This window comes from Danaus plexippus, chromosome 26 (assembly GCF_018135715.1).
Source record: "Danaus plexippus chromosome 26, MEX_DaPlex, whole genome shotgun sequence".
NCBI lineage: Eukaryota > Metazoa > Arthropoda > Insecta > Lepidoptera > Nymphalidae > Danaus > Danaus plexippus.
Window position 1 is genome coordinate 6254373 of NC_083554.1, and position 13366 is coordinate 6267738.

Genomic DNA, 13366 nt, shown 5'->3' on the forward strand with positions numbered 1-13366 from the left:
ATCTGCGGGCCTGTTTTTTAAATCCCTGTATTTTTTCGGGTTATTTATGAAGTTTATTCCTGTTATTTATTGATTTAAGAATAAAGTACGGCTGTATGATCTCCAACCTCTCTTTAATGGCACATAAAGATGAGTTTAATGTTTATTTCATGAATAACTCTTGTATAAGTTATCAGAAACATAAATATATTGAGCGTCTGTAAGGTGAGAGGTACTTATGTATTCTAAATAAATAGATAAAATAAACATTATTGTTTAATTCTAATTAGCTTCTATGAAAGGCAGCTTTGTATGATATAATAAAACTTTTAATCTTAACTTCTAATATGTGAAATGTGTCTTCTTCGAGCGTTTCAATGCTAAATAATTATTTATGCAGTTAACGAATAGTGGGATCAATGAAATATAAAACAAATTATAAAATTTAAATTTAAAAATCGAATAATTAAAAAAGTTTATAAATTACTTGTTTATTTAAAAATATCAGTTTAAAATTATTAATTTTCAAAGGAAAGGTTTCTTTTTTTGACAACATAACGAGCAGCAAACTTGATGCCTTCCCATGTTTCGTATCCGGCTTGACGGATGAAGGCCGGGTCTACTAGAAAACCATTCATATTATTAAGGTTTCTATAGGCAGGTAATTCATATGTATATGACAGTTTATTTCCAATCCGAGCCTGAGCATAGTCACTGCATCCACCTGATGCTTGATATAGAACTTGAGCGATGTTACCAACTCTGTAATTTCTATTTGCGGGCCATTTAACGGCATCAATTCTTCGGGCCATTTCAACAGCCACCTGCTGGAGAGTGTTGGAATGAGGAGGCAGCTGTCTGTTGCCGTAACCGTACAGGATCAAGCTTCCGAATGAATGGACATCAATGAATAGCTCTATGCGAGATCTGTATCTATTGATGATATCTCTAGTCATTTGGGTCTCTGGTTCCGAAAAAGCTTTGGGGCCATGGAAAGTGTCCGCACAAGCTTGGTTGCTGGATGCGATTCCCCACGCGAAGTCAAAGTTTCTGTTTAGATCTACACCAATACACCTTCCAAATCCAGTTCTACGGTTCTTTCTCCACATACGTGTCTGAAATTATATATATATAGAAATTAAAGTCTTACTGAATTGAAAAAAATTAAATTCCTATAATGAAACTTACCCTAGTATGAGTGAACTCGTAACCGTCAGGGTTAGCAATCGGTATGATGACCCAATCAATGTCTCTTATCAGGTCTTGTTCAGTCACATCGATGACAAGTTTATGGATGGCGTATAGAGTCACGGGGAGAGTGACCCATTCACGGGCGTGAAGTAACGACTGGATAACCACAACAGGCTTGTTGCCTGACTGAAATGGAAATCGTTACTTTAAAAAGTACATTTGAGAAATACATTAGAAAACCGAGTAATCATCAGTGGAATACAACATAATATAAATTTGTGAGAACCCTATGGATTTGTTTTGATAATTTTCCCATCCGATATTGTTTTTTTTTGTTATAGTTACCTGGAAATTGTTACTTGAGATCCTTAAATATTTGATATCGCGACCTTCAACACTTTTCCCACCAGATGCAACACGCACGTTGGAGTATTGCCGTGCGAGATCGGAGAGATATCTGTCAACCTGTATTTTAAACAAACTAATTTTTGAATTTTGTGCCGAGCCTTTTCATTAAACTATTAACAAAAAAAAAAAATACAAAAAAGCTGTGTAATGTTGTAAATGATATATAAAAAGTTAATAAATAATTTTTGATCTAATTTGTAACAAATTAATCATACTTACAACAGCGTAACGGTGGATCACATCAAATGAAAGACCTCGATGTGTCCTTCCAGCATCGGCGATACTAGCGTTAGCCAAAAGCTGATCTTCCAGATCTAACTTACTGTAAAAATAAAACTAGTAAGACAAGTTCACAAAAAATAAGTGGTATAAAGTTTACAAAAGCCGAAAAAAGTTGAATATTGATTGTGACAAGAAATTAGACGGAGCTATGAATATTTCAATTTATGTTGTTCAGATATATATATTTTTTTTAAACTTACTCTTTTATATTTTCTGTATCAATTGCGAACTCTACACCAATGCTCTTCAGTTCCTCTTCGAACAGAGGTTTCAGTTCCTTCGAAACTAAGATGAGTCCATCTTGTTCTGGTTGGGCGTATGTCCACACGTCCAACAGAAGGCGTTCCACTACATTCATCAATTGATCCACTTGGTAAGCATTTTCTACCCTGACTTGGTACAGGGAGTGCCTAGTTCAAGGTTTGTTATGTTAAATACACCAATACAATACCATATGAGAAATTCATAATTATATCATACAAAATAAAAAATGCAATCTTACCCATCGTATTCCTCATGCTTTCCATAGACAACATATATTGATGCCAAAACAAATAAAAGTGGCTTGAACATTTTAGCCCTACGATTTGGTTGGCCAAATGTATAATAAAGAGTGGTGCATTAGTATATTCTTTTTATAAAAATTGAAAAGGATTTTAGATTTAAATCAGTGCTCCGATGATAATAATTAATATTTAATTAGTTTTATCACATTTTATCATCAAATGTTATTATTGTATCGATATTTTTAATTCATTATATTTGTTTGGGTTAGTGTGCTAGGTTATTTATTGTTAAGAGTGATCCAGCTTCCCATATTTAAATTAAATGAAGTTTATATATTTATATGTCGATAAATTTAAATATTAAGACAGATATATAAATCGTTTCACTTTTAGCTCTGTCACACATATAGCTTAAAGACAATGATACAATTTGGAAGTGATGGATAGTTATTTTACACACTTTTCCAGTTCTAATCTATAAACTTAGGTGTAAAACAAATCAAGAGACACACTTAAAATTAATATTAACACCAAAAGGTCACTTTTGTGATTTACGCAGTTATTTTCTTGTAATTATTACTTACGTTGATTAAACTTTGCATATATTTATTGAACAACACTCCGCTCTAGCTTTTCGGTCAATATTTATTTTTAATACAGATAAAATGTCATAAGAATACTCAAATTCTATTTAAATCGTATCACAAATTAATTAAATGTATAAACTAATAAAATAATGTCATCTGTTGAAAGTATTTATTTTTAATGAATGATAGAGAAATGTGTTGTGTCTAAGTATCAGCGATTTATAATTACTATTTCAGCCTTCTCAGTTCGCATTTACATATATGTATGTGTATATTATATGTATTCGATGTCTAAATATAATTTGAACATTTGTCATGTGATCGACATACTTATGATAATTAGTATGTTTTTTATATTTATCTTATCTGTTATAGAGCATGTCATTGATGAGATATTTTTTGATATACTTACGTACTAGTAAAATAGTATCTAATTTACCTTTAGTCTTAGGTTTTGTATTGATAACAGACATCAATTATATCTTAAGATATATCTATAAAATAATGACGTCACTGTGAAAGTAATGTAGAGAGATAGCCTTGAGACCTTGAGCTTAAGATCTGTAGACTAAAAAGGTTTAAGAGTTTCTAATGACACTTAAAGCACATATTACGAATAATGATTTAATATATTTTTTTCAAATTGTGTTGGGAAATATTTAATTCAAGTCTAAAGGATATCTTACAATGTTCTAATACTTCTGGCTTAAGCGTGCTATAAATCGTAGGATAAATTTTGCACTTTAAGCTGATATAAGTTATGTTAATAATACGGGGTATTAACATGTTAACGATAAAATAGACGTTTACTGTGATAATATTAGTTCGTTTAGATTAGTGCTATACAATTCACTGATCATGAAGGTCTGGGTATTCTCATGCTTTATTTTTGCTGTTTCAGCCAAACACGAAGAATTCGCAGGGTGAGTTTTCAGTGTTACAATAGAAAGAAAATAAAAACTGGCAAAGTAAAAAGTATAAATATAAAATAGCATAAGATAGAGTCCAGAATGTGTCAATAAAGTTTTTTAATCTTCTGCAGATGGAAGTCGTATTATGTAGAACCGTCAGATTTAGGTCAACTTAAATCTTTCAATAGTCTGATACAACATATAAAAGTTGATGTTTTTGCTCATCCAATTGTTGGACGACCTGGACTCATTTTAGTGGATCCATCGTTTCAAAACGAACTTATTGGTGGTTTGGAAAGATTGGGCATCAAATATAAAATCCATGCTGAAGATGTTAAAAGGTTAGACATGAATGATATATATTTTATCAGCGTTTATATATTTTCGTTCCAGACTATTGTTTTATTTTTTATGTAGGTTTATTTAATCTTCTTATAATATTTTAGTCAATTTGATTTGGAAGATGACTTGTTCAAAAATGTTTATAAAAAAAGTCCTCAGAGCAATTTTGGAGGGAAGTTGCCATATGATTCGTATCAATCATATGAAACGGTGAGTTTTAACTTTTATGAGAGAATGGACTGAATTCAAAAGTTATTGTCATACAATATTTTTATAGATTAACAAATACTTAGATGATATTGCAAAAGAATATCCAGAGAAAGCTAAAGTAGTAACTCATACTTCTTTTAATGGGTTGCCTATTAAGTACTTGAGGGTGTCTACAACAAATTTTGAAGATCCAACGAAACCTATTATATACCTAGATGGAGGTATCCACGGTAGAGAATGGTTATCCATACCGCCTGTGACTTTTGCCATTAATAGACTTTTGGAAAATGGTACTGATTCTAGTCTATTAGAAAAGTTTGACTTTATTCTATTCCCTATCGTTAACACAGATGGATACCAATATAGCCGTGACAGAGTAAGTGTAAAGAATTAGTATTTAATTAGAAATACTATAAGTGTTTAAATAATTTTAAATTTGCCATATTTTAGAGCGCGGCATGGAGAAAAACTCGTTCCTGGTACCAAGATCCCTGGAGCATTATGTGTCCTGGGGTAGACATTGATCGCAATTTTGATTTCCATTGGAACACTACAGGAGCTGGTAGTAGTAAATGCTCATACGTGTATCCTGGCGTTTCTGCATTCTCAGAAGCCGAAACAAGAGTTGTAAGAGAAATATTATTAGAAAATGATCGCATTCTTATGTACATATCCTTTAGTAGCTGGGGTAGTCTCATCATGTATCCATGGGCAGTTGACGGTTCCTTGTCCAGTGAAGTCTTTAGACTTCACAATGTCGGCGTGGCTATGGCTGATACTATCAATGCTTTACAAATGCCCGAGTTTTTCGATTATAAAGTAGGTAATGCAGCATTGGTTCGCCAACTACCGATGTCAGGAACGTCTATCGACTATGCTCATCATTTAGGGGTCCCATTGACCTTTACGATCGAATTGCCTGGACTTTTTGGAGGTTATTTTATGAATCCAATTTACATGGCAAGAATTTGTTTTGAAACTTGGGAAGGAGTAAAGGCTGGTATCAGAAAAGCAGAACAATTATATATGTAGTGTATAATTTTAATAAACTTTTCAAAATATTTATTATACTAAATCATTTTATAATTTTTACATAATTATATATATATATATATATATTATGTTTTTTTCATTCTCAATAATACGACATAATAATACTACTGATGAGAACTATGAAAAGATTTTAAAAATCGCTTAAAAGTTTATAACGGAATCAAGTGTCAAATTGTACAAAATCGTGCAATCTTGAAAAGCATTAATTTAATCTCGAGTCCTGTTTTACATTTGAAAAAATTTATATCTAGCCTATATGCATTTCACTGCCAACAGAATTACGACAGCCAGTGGGTAATCAAATCAACCGCTTAAGTTTTAGGGGAAATGAAAAAAAACTTGTGCCAAGGCTGTTTATCCCGCCAAATTTATTAGTGATTTGACACTGTCACTATTCAAACAGAACCTGATGATAGCACGTGACGAATTGTTCTTGAGCTCTTTAAAATTTTAAGGCCTCTGGTGTTTTGAACTTAATTTTCTTGTTTATTTTCTTAATTATATGATCAAAGATAAACTTTTGTGTTTTTAGACTAATGTGGACGTAATTGAAACTTTGGTCACAACGTTATCATTTTTCAGTTTATAGTGAAGGACTACGATGTCCGGGTTATCTATTTTTCTTGATTGTTTCTTTCATATTTCTTGTTCTTTGATGTCCTGCTTGAGAATCAAACAATGGACGTAAGTTAACTCCAATGACCTTAATATATTTTTAGTAAGACACCGAGGTCACGTAATTTGAACTGAATAAGTTACAATGAGCCATGAATTATCGTTATTTTGTAATGAACTTAAAACAGAACGTTCACTGCTAGTTCCTGAAATAATCCGTTGTGATTGAATTGTGAAATTTGATCACTCATTTCCTTATGCACTTGTCTTTCCAAAAAAGAGTTTTCACAATGTTAGGATTTTCTAGCTTATGTTATTAATATTTCAGTATATATTTTTTTTATAAAAAGCATTTGATATCTGCAAGTATTTATTATTCCTTCGTTTTTTTTCTTTTTACAATATTATTTTTGTTGTTTATATTTAATACTTGATTAAGTTTGTTTTATTTTCAGTCCATAAAAATAACAAGGCACGATTTATTTGTTTTAATCTATATATATAATACATCATACATCATTACAGATAAATATCTAAAGTTATTGTCAAATTCTGTAATCCTACCTAAATATGCTATAGATAATTTCTTCAAAAAATATCAAATTTAATAGTAAATCGTTCACGGATTTTTGAGTAATTTTATTTTATTGTAATTAATTATCTCCTATCTTTTAATATATCATAATTATCTTATCGGAAAAAACGTGTTTTGTCACATTATTTTGTTGAATGTCATCTAAAAAAATATTTACCTTTTATTCGGTTTATATTTTTTTCATTGAAAATACGAAAAAAATATTTTAATAGTGTTATCCAAATACTAATATATGATTTACAAAAGAAATTAAAGTCTACTGACGATATTTAAACAAAATTTGTAAAAAGAAATATGAAAGTTTTAGTGTCAATAATGTCTCCTCTACTCTAAAATGTACGACATTGGTTTTAGATATCTTTTAAACATATCTAATGATTATTTAAAATAATATCACGTGGAAAGCATCCTTAAATTTGTATTGGGCTTCTTTCTGAGCATTTTAATACTTTCTTACACGATTGTTATGAAAAATTAAATAAAAAAAATGTTTACTGACTAAGGCAACAAAAGGTCTAAGAAATTGTAAAATATTTCTATAATATTAATCAACTATATGAGTTATCTAAACTGACTTTCCTTCCAAATACAAAAGTATTGAAGGTATTCCGTTTGTAGGGATGAGATAGCTTATATTGTTTTTTGTTCTTACATTTATTTTTATCCATGAATTCAGAGTTCTTTTATATTTTATAATTTTATTATGTTTCTATATCAATATATTTGCTCAAACATACAGAAAACATTCCATGAATTTATATGACAGAAAGAATAAAAAGACTCAGATAGGTTGAACGATGATCATTGTTTGCACTCAAATATTTTGTAAAAATAATGATGAGTATATCTTGATTATCATTTGAATTATAAGCACTCGTTTACATAAATTTTTTTAAAGATAAGATTTAATGTAATTAGGCGTTCTTATATATATTAGGTTAGACATGGCTTCCTGTTAGATAGTTACTATGAAGGTGCTGGCTGTATTGTTTTTAGCTTCCTTGGTCTCGGCCAAACATGAAGTTTATTCAGGGTCTGTATTTGTATTCCGAAATAATATTATGTGAATTGTAAATAGTGTTATTGATTGTATTTTCTTTTTTTTTTCAGATGGAAGTCTTACTACGTCAATCCGTCCACTCAAGAGCAACTCGCATCCCTAGGACAGCTTATACCATATTTAGAATTGGATTTCATCAGCTATGCATCCGTGAACAGACCAGGAGTGGTTCTTGTTAAACCATACCATCAGGAAAAATTTATAAAGTTCTTAGAAGAAGAAAACATTGATCATTGGGTGCACAGTGAAGATGTTAAAGAGTGAGTTTTTTTTTAATTTTAATTGTCATGTATCTATTAGGTAACAAAATTATTAAATTTATTCTGTAAAGTACACAAATACCAAATAAACAATAAAGCTAATAAGTAAAAAGTAATACTTTTCTGGGCAACAAAATCAAGGAAGCTCTTATTGTTGTTCAGCCCTTATAAATATTTAAGTTTAATATGCAACTATTGTGCCAAAAACCATAAAACGTTTAAGTAAAGTATATACAATTGTTTTTCTAAAGAATAAAGAATAAAAAATCTTAATTAAAAATTTGTACTATATGAAAAATAAATTTATTTAACTAGGTCACTGTAGATCGATGCTGATAATGGGGGAATAAGATAATGCTATCTTATTAAAACACGTTTCTTATGCTTTGCCATTGACAATAACAAAATATATAAGACATAATATTCAAGAGACATACAATGAACATACTGTAAAATTATAATTTAATTTCCATTACTTTTGTTGCAAACATCAAAAGTTGAGAAAAAGTTGATAAAAGTTCATGGTGCTTCTACAGCGCTACACAAAAAAAAAAACACTAATCTGTTTGGTCTTTTGCTCCATTTTCATAATATAACATGTTACGATACTTTTTTGTACGACATTTAATATTTTATAATTAAAACCAATTTATCAAAAAAATTATTACGTACGTTTATTCCGGTGAAAACCGGTTTAAGTCAATAAATATTTTGCTCGTGTTTTATTTCATGCTAAAGATTATATCCTTTTAAATACTTTGCATCTATTGTTGTAATCTTTAATATCAACGTTTAATGTTGATAGCACTGGAGGACTGATTTACAGAAGTCAAATCAATGATAATAAGATTATAGAAAACTTAAGCCGTATGTGTTTTATTATTATTAAAACATATTTCATATGAAACATAACCTTTAGGTCAGGAAATTATTAAAAACTTACACAAGTATTATTTTGTACTAAAACATGCTAGATGATTATTTAGTGACATTATAATATAAGAAGTATTGATTTCGGTTTTAGCCGTAAAATTTGTAATGTTTCATAAATATTTACAGAATTTACACTTCGTTATTTGTTTTATATGTATAACTGGTATTAATACAGAGGTTTCAGTAATTTGTTAAACGTTTTCAGATCTCTTGATATTGACGATGCTATCATAGAGGAAATAAATCAGAAAGAATCAAAATTTAATGGCGTCAGGATACCGTATAATAATTACCAACCTTTGGAAGTTGTGAGTAGTTTGTAATCACGACAGTATTATGTTGATACAAAAGAAATGATCTCAGTTATAAAACATGTCACGACTGAAATTATTTCTTTATTTCTATAAAAGAAAATTATTTTTGAGTTCAACCAAATAACGTGCAAATTATCTTTTTATATTGACTTTGTTTAAAATTCATACAATGAAATTCATATAGAAACTTTATTATTTAGATCTACCAATACATTGACATGATTGCGGAGAAATATCCTGAAGTTGCTACTTTAGTCACTCCGGCTAATTCATTCGGAGGAATCCCAATCAAATATTTGAAGATTTCCAAGAACAAATTTCAAGGAAACAAACCTGTTATAATCATTGACGCTGCGATGCATGCAAGAGAATGGATAACGCCACCAACAGTGACTTATGCTATCCACAAGCTGGTTGAAAATGTCACTGAACCGGACTTGCTCGAAAATTTCGACTGGATCTTGTTACCAGTTGCTAATCCCGATGGTTATAAATATTCTTTTGAGAAGGTCAATATATTGAAACATAGATCTTTCGCTAGCGTCAAAGTTGTTAAGTCTTTATTAAAAAAAACATTTAAAAATATTTTTGTTTTAGGAACGTTTTTGGCGTAAGACTCGTTCAACTGACCAACATCCCACGAGTAGATTATGTCCAGGCGTAGATGGAAACAGGAATTTTAATTTTGTTTGGAATACAATTGGTACCAGCAATAACCCTTGTTCTGATATATACGCTGGCGCAAGGCCCCATTCAGAAATAGAAGTGAGGGTAGTCGAAAATATTATAACAGAACACTTAGACAATGCTCTTATGTACTTAACCATGCACAGTTTTGGAAGTTATATTCTTTACCCTTGGGGTCACGATGGTTCACTGCCACCCAACGCCTTTGCCTTACACCTTGTTGGAGTAGAAATGGCTGATGCGATAACCAATGTACAGTTACCTAATTTCCCAAAATACCGGGTCGGTAATGCTGTAACTACTCTTGGATATCCGGCTTCTGGTGCTGCAGAAGACTATGCTCATATGAGGGGCGTTCCTTTGTCGTATACCTACGAGTTGCCTGGATTGAGAAGTGGTTTCCAAGGTTTTCATTTAGATCCAAGGTATATAAGACAGGTCAGCGAGGAGACGTGGATCGGTATTGTTGCAGGTGTCAGAAGATCTCTTCAATTTGCTAGTAATAAATAATTTATGATAACTGATAAGTAAATAAAACTATTTCCAATAATAATTCGTATATTTTTTGAGAGACCTGTTTTATAAGTATATATTCAAACAGTATAATTCACTCTCAAAAATACTAATAAATCAAATTTAAGTGTCTGTTTGAAAATTTAAATTACCAGTATTTTACTAAATGACTTTACCTAGCTGGTAGATGCTGTTATAAGGAATAATTAAGTATGCTTTTTAGCTGAAATTTAAATAAAAAGTTAAAGATTCCACCAAAAGTTTAAGTTGGTTACCAAAAGTTTGTTACGTTGGGTACATATACCCAAACACCATTTGTTTTTAAATTTTTGACCGTATTTTTGTTTAATTCGTCTAATATTTGAAACAGCTTGACCGTTTTTTGACGGGCACTTCACTAGTAGATATAAATAAGCTTTAATTATAAATAAGACAAGAAAAAACATGCTGAAACTTTTATTTAAAAAAAAAAATATTTATTTTTATCAATATGAGTAATACATAACTATCATGAGGATAAAACCACGATACAGGTAGATATTACATAAGTTAAGAGAAAAAGAGTTTATATTTTTTTCTTAAATAACATCAAACATGGGACCTATCAAGAAACCCTTACATACAATATGTATTACCTATAGTAGTAGAACTACCACTGTTACCTTGTATGTAGACTGATTCCTATATACATATATATATATGTACACTTTATAGTCCAATATATGGTCCAAAGGATTATAATGGAGGTATTTTCATACAAATGTAAAATACCATTTCTTTGTTAATGAATACATTTTTTTTTTAGAACTGTAGTTTTATATATTATAAAAGGACCTTCACAGTCCTTAAATCTTAGCTCACTCTGAACAGTTTTATTTATTTATTTATTTGCCGTGAAATCAGTTTTAGGAAGTTATTTAGAAGTTATAAGTAGAAAGCTGTCAGTCACAGTTGTGTGTTGAGATTAAGAATTTGGCAAGCTGTTGAGTAAATATGTTATCTTACATTTTCTGTATAGAATTTGATTTTAGTAGTGATTGATTCCAGTGCACGGGGACTTTTGATGTCTAGGTCTAATCTAATAAACAGGTGTAACTGGTAATATTTAAGGAAAAAATACTTGTAACTATTGAATAATCATTGTGCAATACCATTCAATGTTGTTGTAGTCTGGATACCCTGATATATGAATTTTGCTATTTTCGATAAAATAGTTCTCAAAATCACTCATTGGTTTCGATATCTTTTCTCATTTATAGCCCATAAAACATTTCTTGGCAAAAATCAATTTACAAGTTTTAAGGAAACGGGACTCAAGGGAATTATATATTTAAAAAAATAATCGCTTCTGATAAAATATAAGATAAAACGAATTAAATGAGCTATAAAAATGTGAGTGATCAGGAATGTAATAAATCTCAGCGATGATTTTTATGAAACTGGTGTTTTGTGCGATAAAAAAGATTTCATTATTATAATGTTCCGCCGTAATTAATATTAAACTGTTTTGGGCTTTAGCCGCTGTTTTAAAAAATGTGTTTTAGTTTTAACTCGAACTTAGATTTTGATATTGGAATAGAATTGACTGACTTTTGATAAAAATACTGAGATCAAGATAATGAAAATGTTGAGTGCGTTAGAAGACGTCGTGTAAGTTATTGGGGGTTGTAAGTAAAGAGATTTAATGTTTTTTGAATATATAAAAAGTTTATAAGAAATTTAAATAACGACACATTTGGTATCACGAGATAACTCGTGTTGAATCGTGTATATTGAAAGGCAAGATTTATATTCGATATGAAATTCTGAGCCTAAATATAAAGGATTCCAGTCGAGGTGGCTTCCGAGTCGGTCTTTTCATGCTACAGTGGCTTTAAATGAATATCGCCTTAGACGTAGCTGCACTTGGACTCCTCAAATGAGATATTTAATGACTTCTCCCTATCTTCGCCAGTAACTGCCTAAGCTTTCTAGATATGTCTTTAATTTCAAACAAATTTAACTTTATAATTTTTACAAAACTTCGAGCACTTATTTTTTCTTTTTATATGCTGCAGGAGTTATTATTTCTATTTTTAATACTTACATTGTAATGGTGTAAATAAAAAACAACATATGATACACTGAAATATTCATTGATACAAAGACAACAACATTTGTCTTAAATCATGAATCCTATCTATATATTCTTTTATATAAATATGTAATGAGATTTCAACATTAAACTTCTGTAAGCCATATCTAGCCTTGGTCCAATTTTAGTTCGCCAGTCTTCCGCACTCCACCTGGTAATTAACTGTGAGGAATATTTTAATGAAATTTAATATTGGCTTCGCAGCTTTGACACGTATGAAGAATTTTAATATTAAAAAGATTTTTTCACAACAACATAATTAGATGTTTTGTATGTTCTTCATATTTCATCTTAAGACACATATGTATGTAGTAATTTTCATACTTTTCTCGTACAAAAGTTGTTATATCGATTTATAGTCAATAAATTGTAAATCTCTTTATAACTGATTTGATGTTAAAGTGGCGTCATCTGGCAGAACATCGAACTCAAGTAACGATCACATAATTATATTAAAAAGAAGGCGTTCCGAAGATCTTAAGACAATAATATAAGTTTTCTTAAATATATTATTGTAGAACACAACTCGAAATGTATGAAATCTTTGAAATAAATTAATCCTTCAATATTGTAAGCTACTAAGCTGTTACAAAATATTGCGCAAACCAGATCTTGTAGATACTCTGCAATGACGTCACATTTTAATCGGCTAATACTAATAGCGGCAAAATAGACATTAAACAGCTTAATCAGTTTCATATTATTCCATCTATTTTATCATTCTATTATTATTATTATTTTTTTATTAAAATCATGCAGCAACTTTCAACGTATTTAATTAAAGGA

General features: G+C 30.1%; 3 protein-coding genes across 3 annotated transcripts; 2 read left to right on the plus strand and 1 right to left on the minus strand.

The window, feature by feature from the left end:
* Window positions 1-411: 411 nt before the first annotated feature.
* LOC116774356 (carboxypeptidase B-like) lies at window positions 412-2523 on the minus strand. Its single transcript, XM_032667063.2, has 6 exons — window positions 2363-2523; window positions 2061-2270; window positions 1798-1900; window positions 1516-1635; window positions 1168-1356; window positions 412-1094 (listed from the first exon to the last, which is right to left on the minus strand). The coding sequence occupies exons 1-6, from the start codon at window positions 2431-2433 to the stop codon at window positions 498-500; spliced, it is 1290 nt and encodes a 429-aa protein (XP_032522954.2). The 5' UTR covers window positions 2434-2523; the 3' UTR covers window positions 412-497.
* A 1249-nt stretch (window positions 2524-3772) lies between these two features.
* LOC116774511 (carboxypeptidase B-like) lies at window positions 3773-5479 on the plus strand. The gene is made up of 5 exons (XM_032667257.2): window positions 3773-3876; window positions 3996-4205; window positions 4311-4416; window positions 4484-4792; window positions 4867-5479. The coding sequence occupies exons 1-5, from the start codon at window positions 3812-3814 to the stop codon at window positions 5446-5448; spliced, it is 1272 nt and encodes a 423-aa protein (XP_032523148.2). The 5' UTR covers window positions 3773-3811; the 3' UTR covers window positions 5449-5479.
* A 2110-nt stretch (window positions 5480-7589) lies between these two features.
* Window positions 7590-10486, plus strand: LOC116774377 (carboxypeptidase B-like). Its single transcript, XM_032667095.2, has 5 exons — window positions 7590-7712; window positions 7790-7999; window positions 9138-9240; window positions 9447-9755; window positions 9844-10486. Exons 1-5 carry the CDS (start codon window positions 7648-7650, stop codon window positions 10441-10443), a joined length of 1287 nt encoding a protein of 428 aa, XP_032522986.2. The 5' UTR covers window positions 7590-7647; the 3' UTR covers window positions 10444-10486.
* The last annotated feature ends 2880 nt before the right edge of the window (window positions 10487-13366 follow it).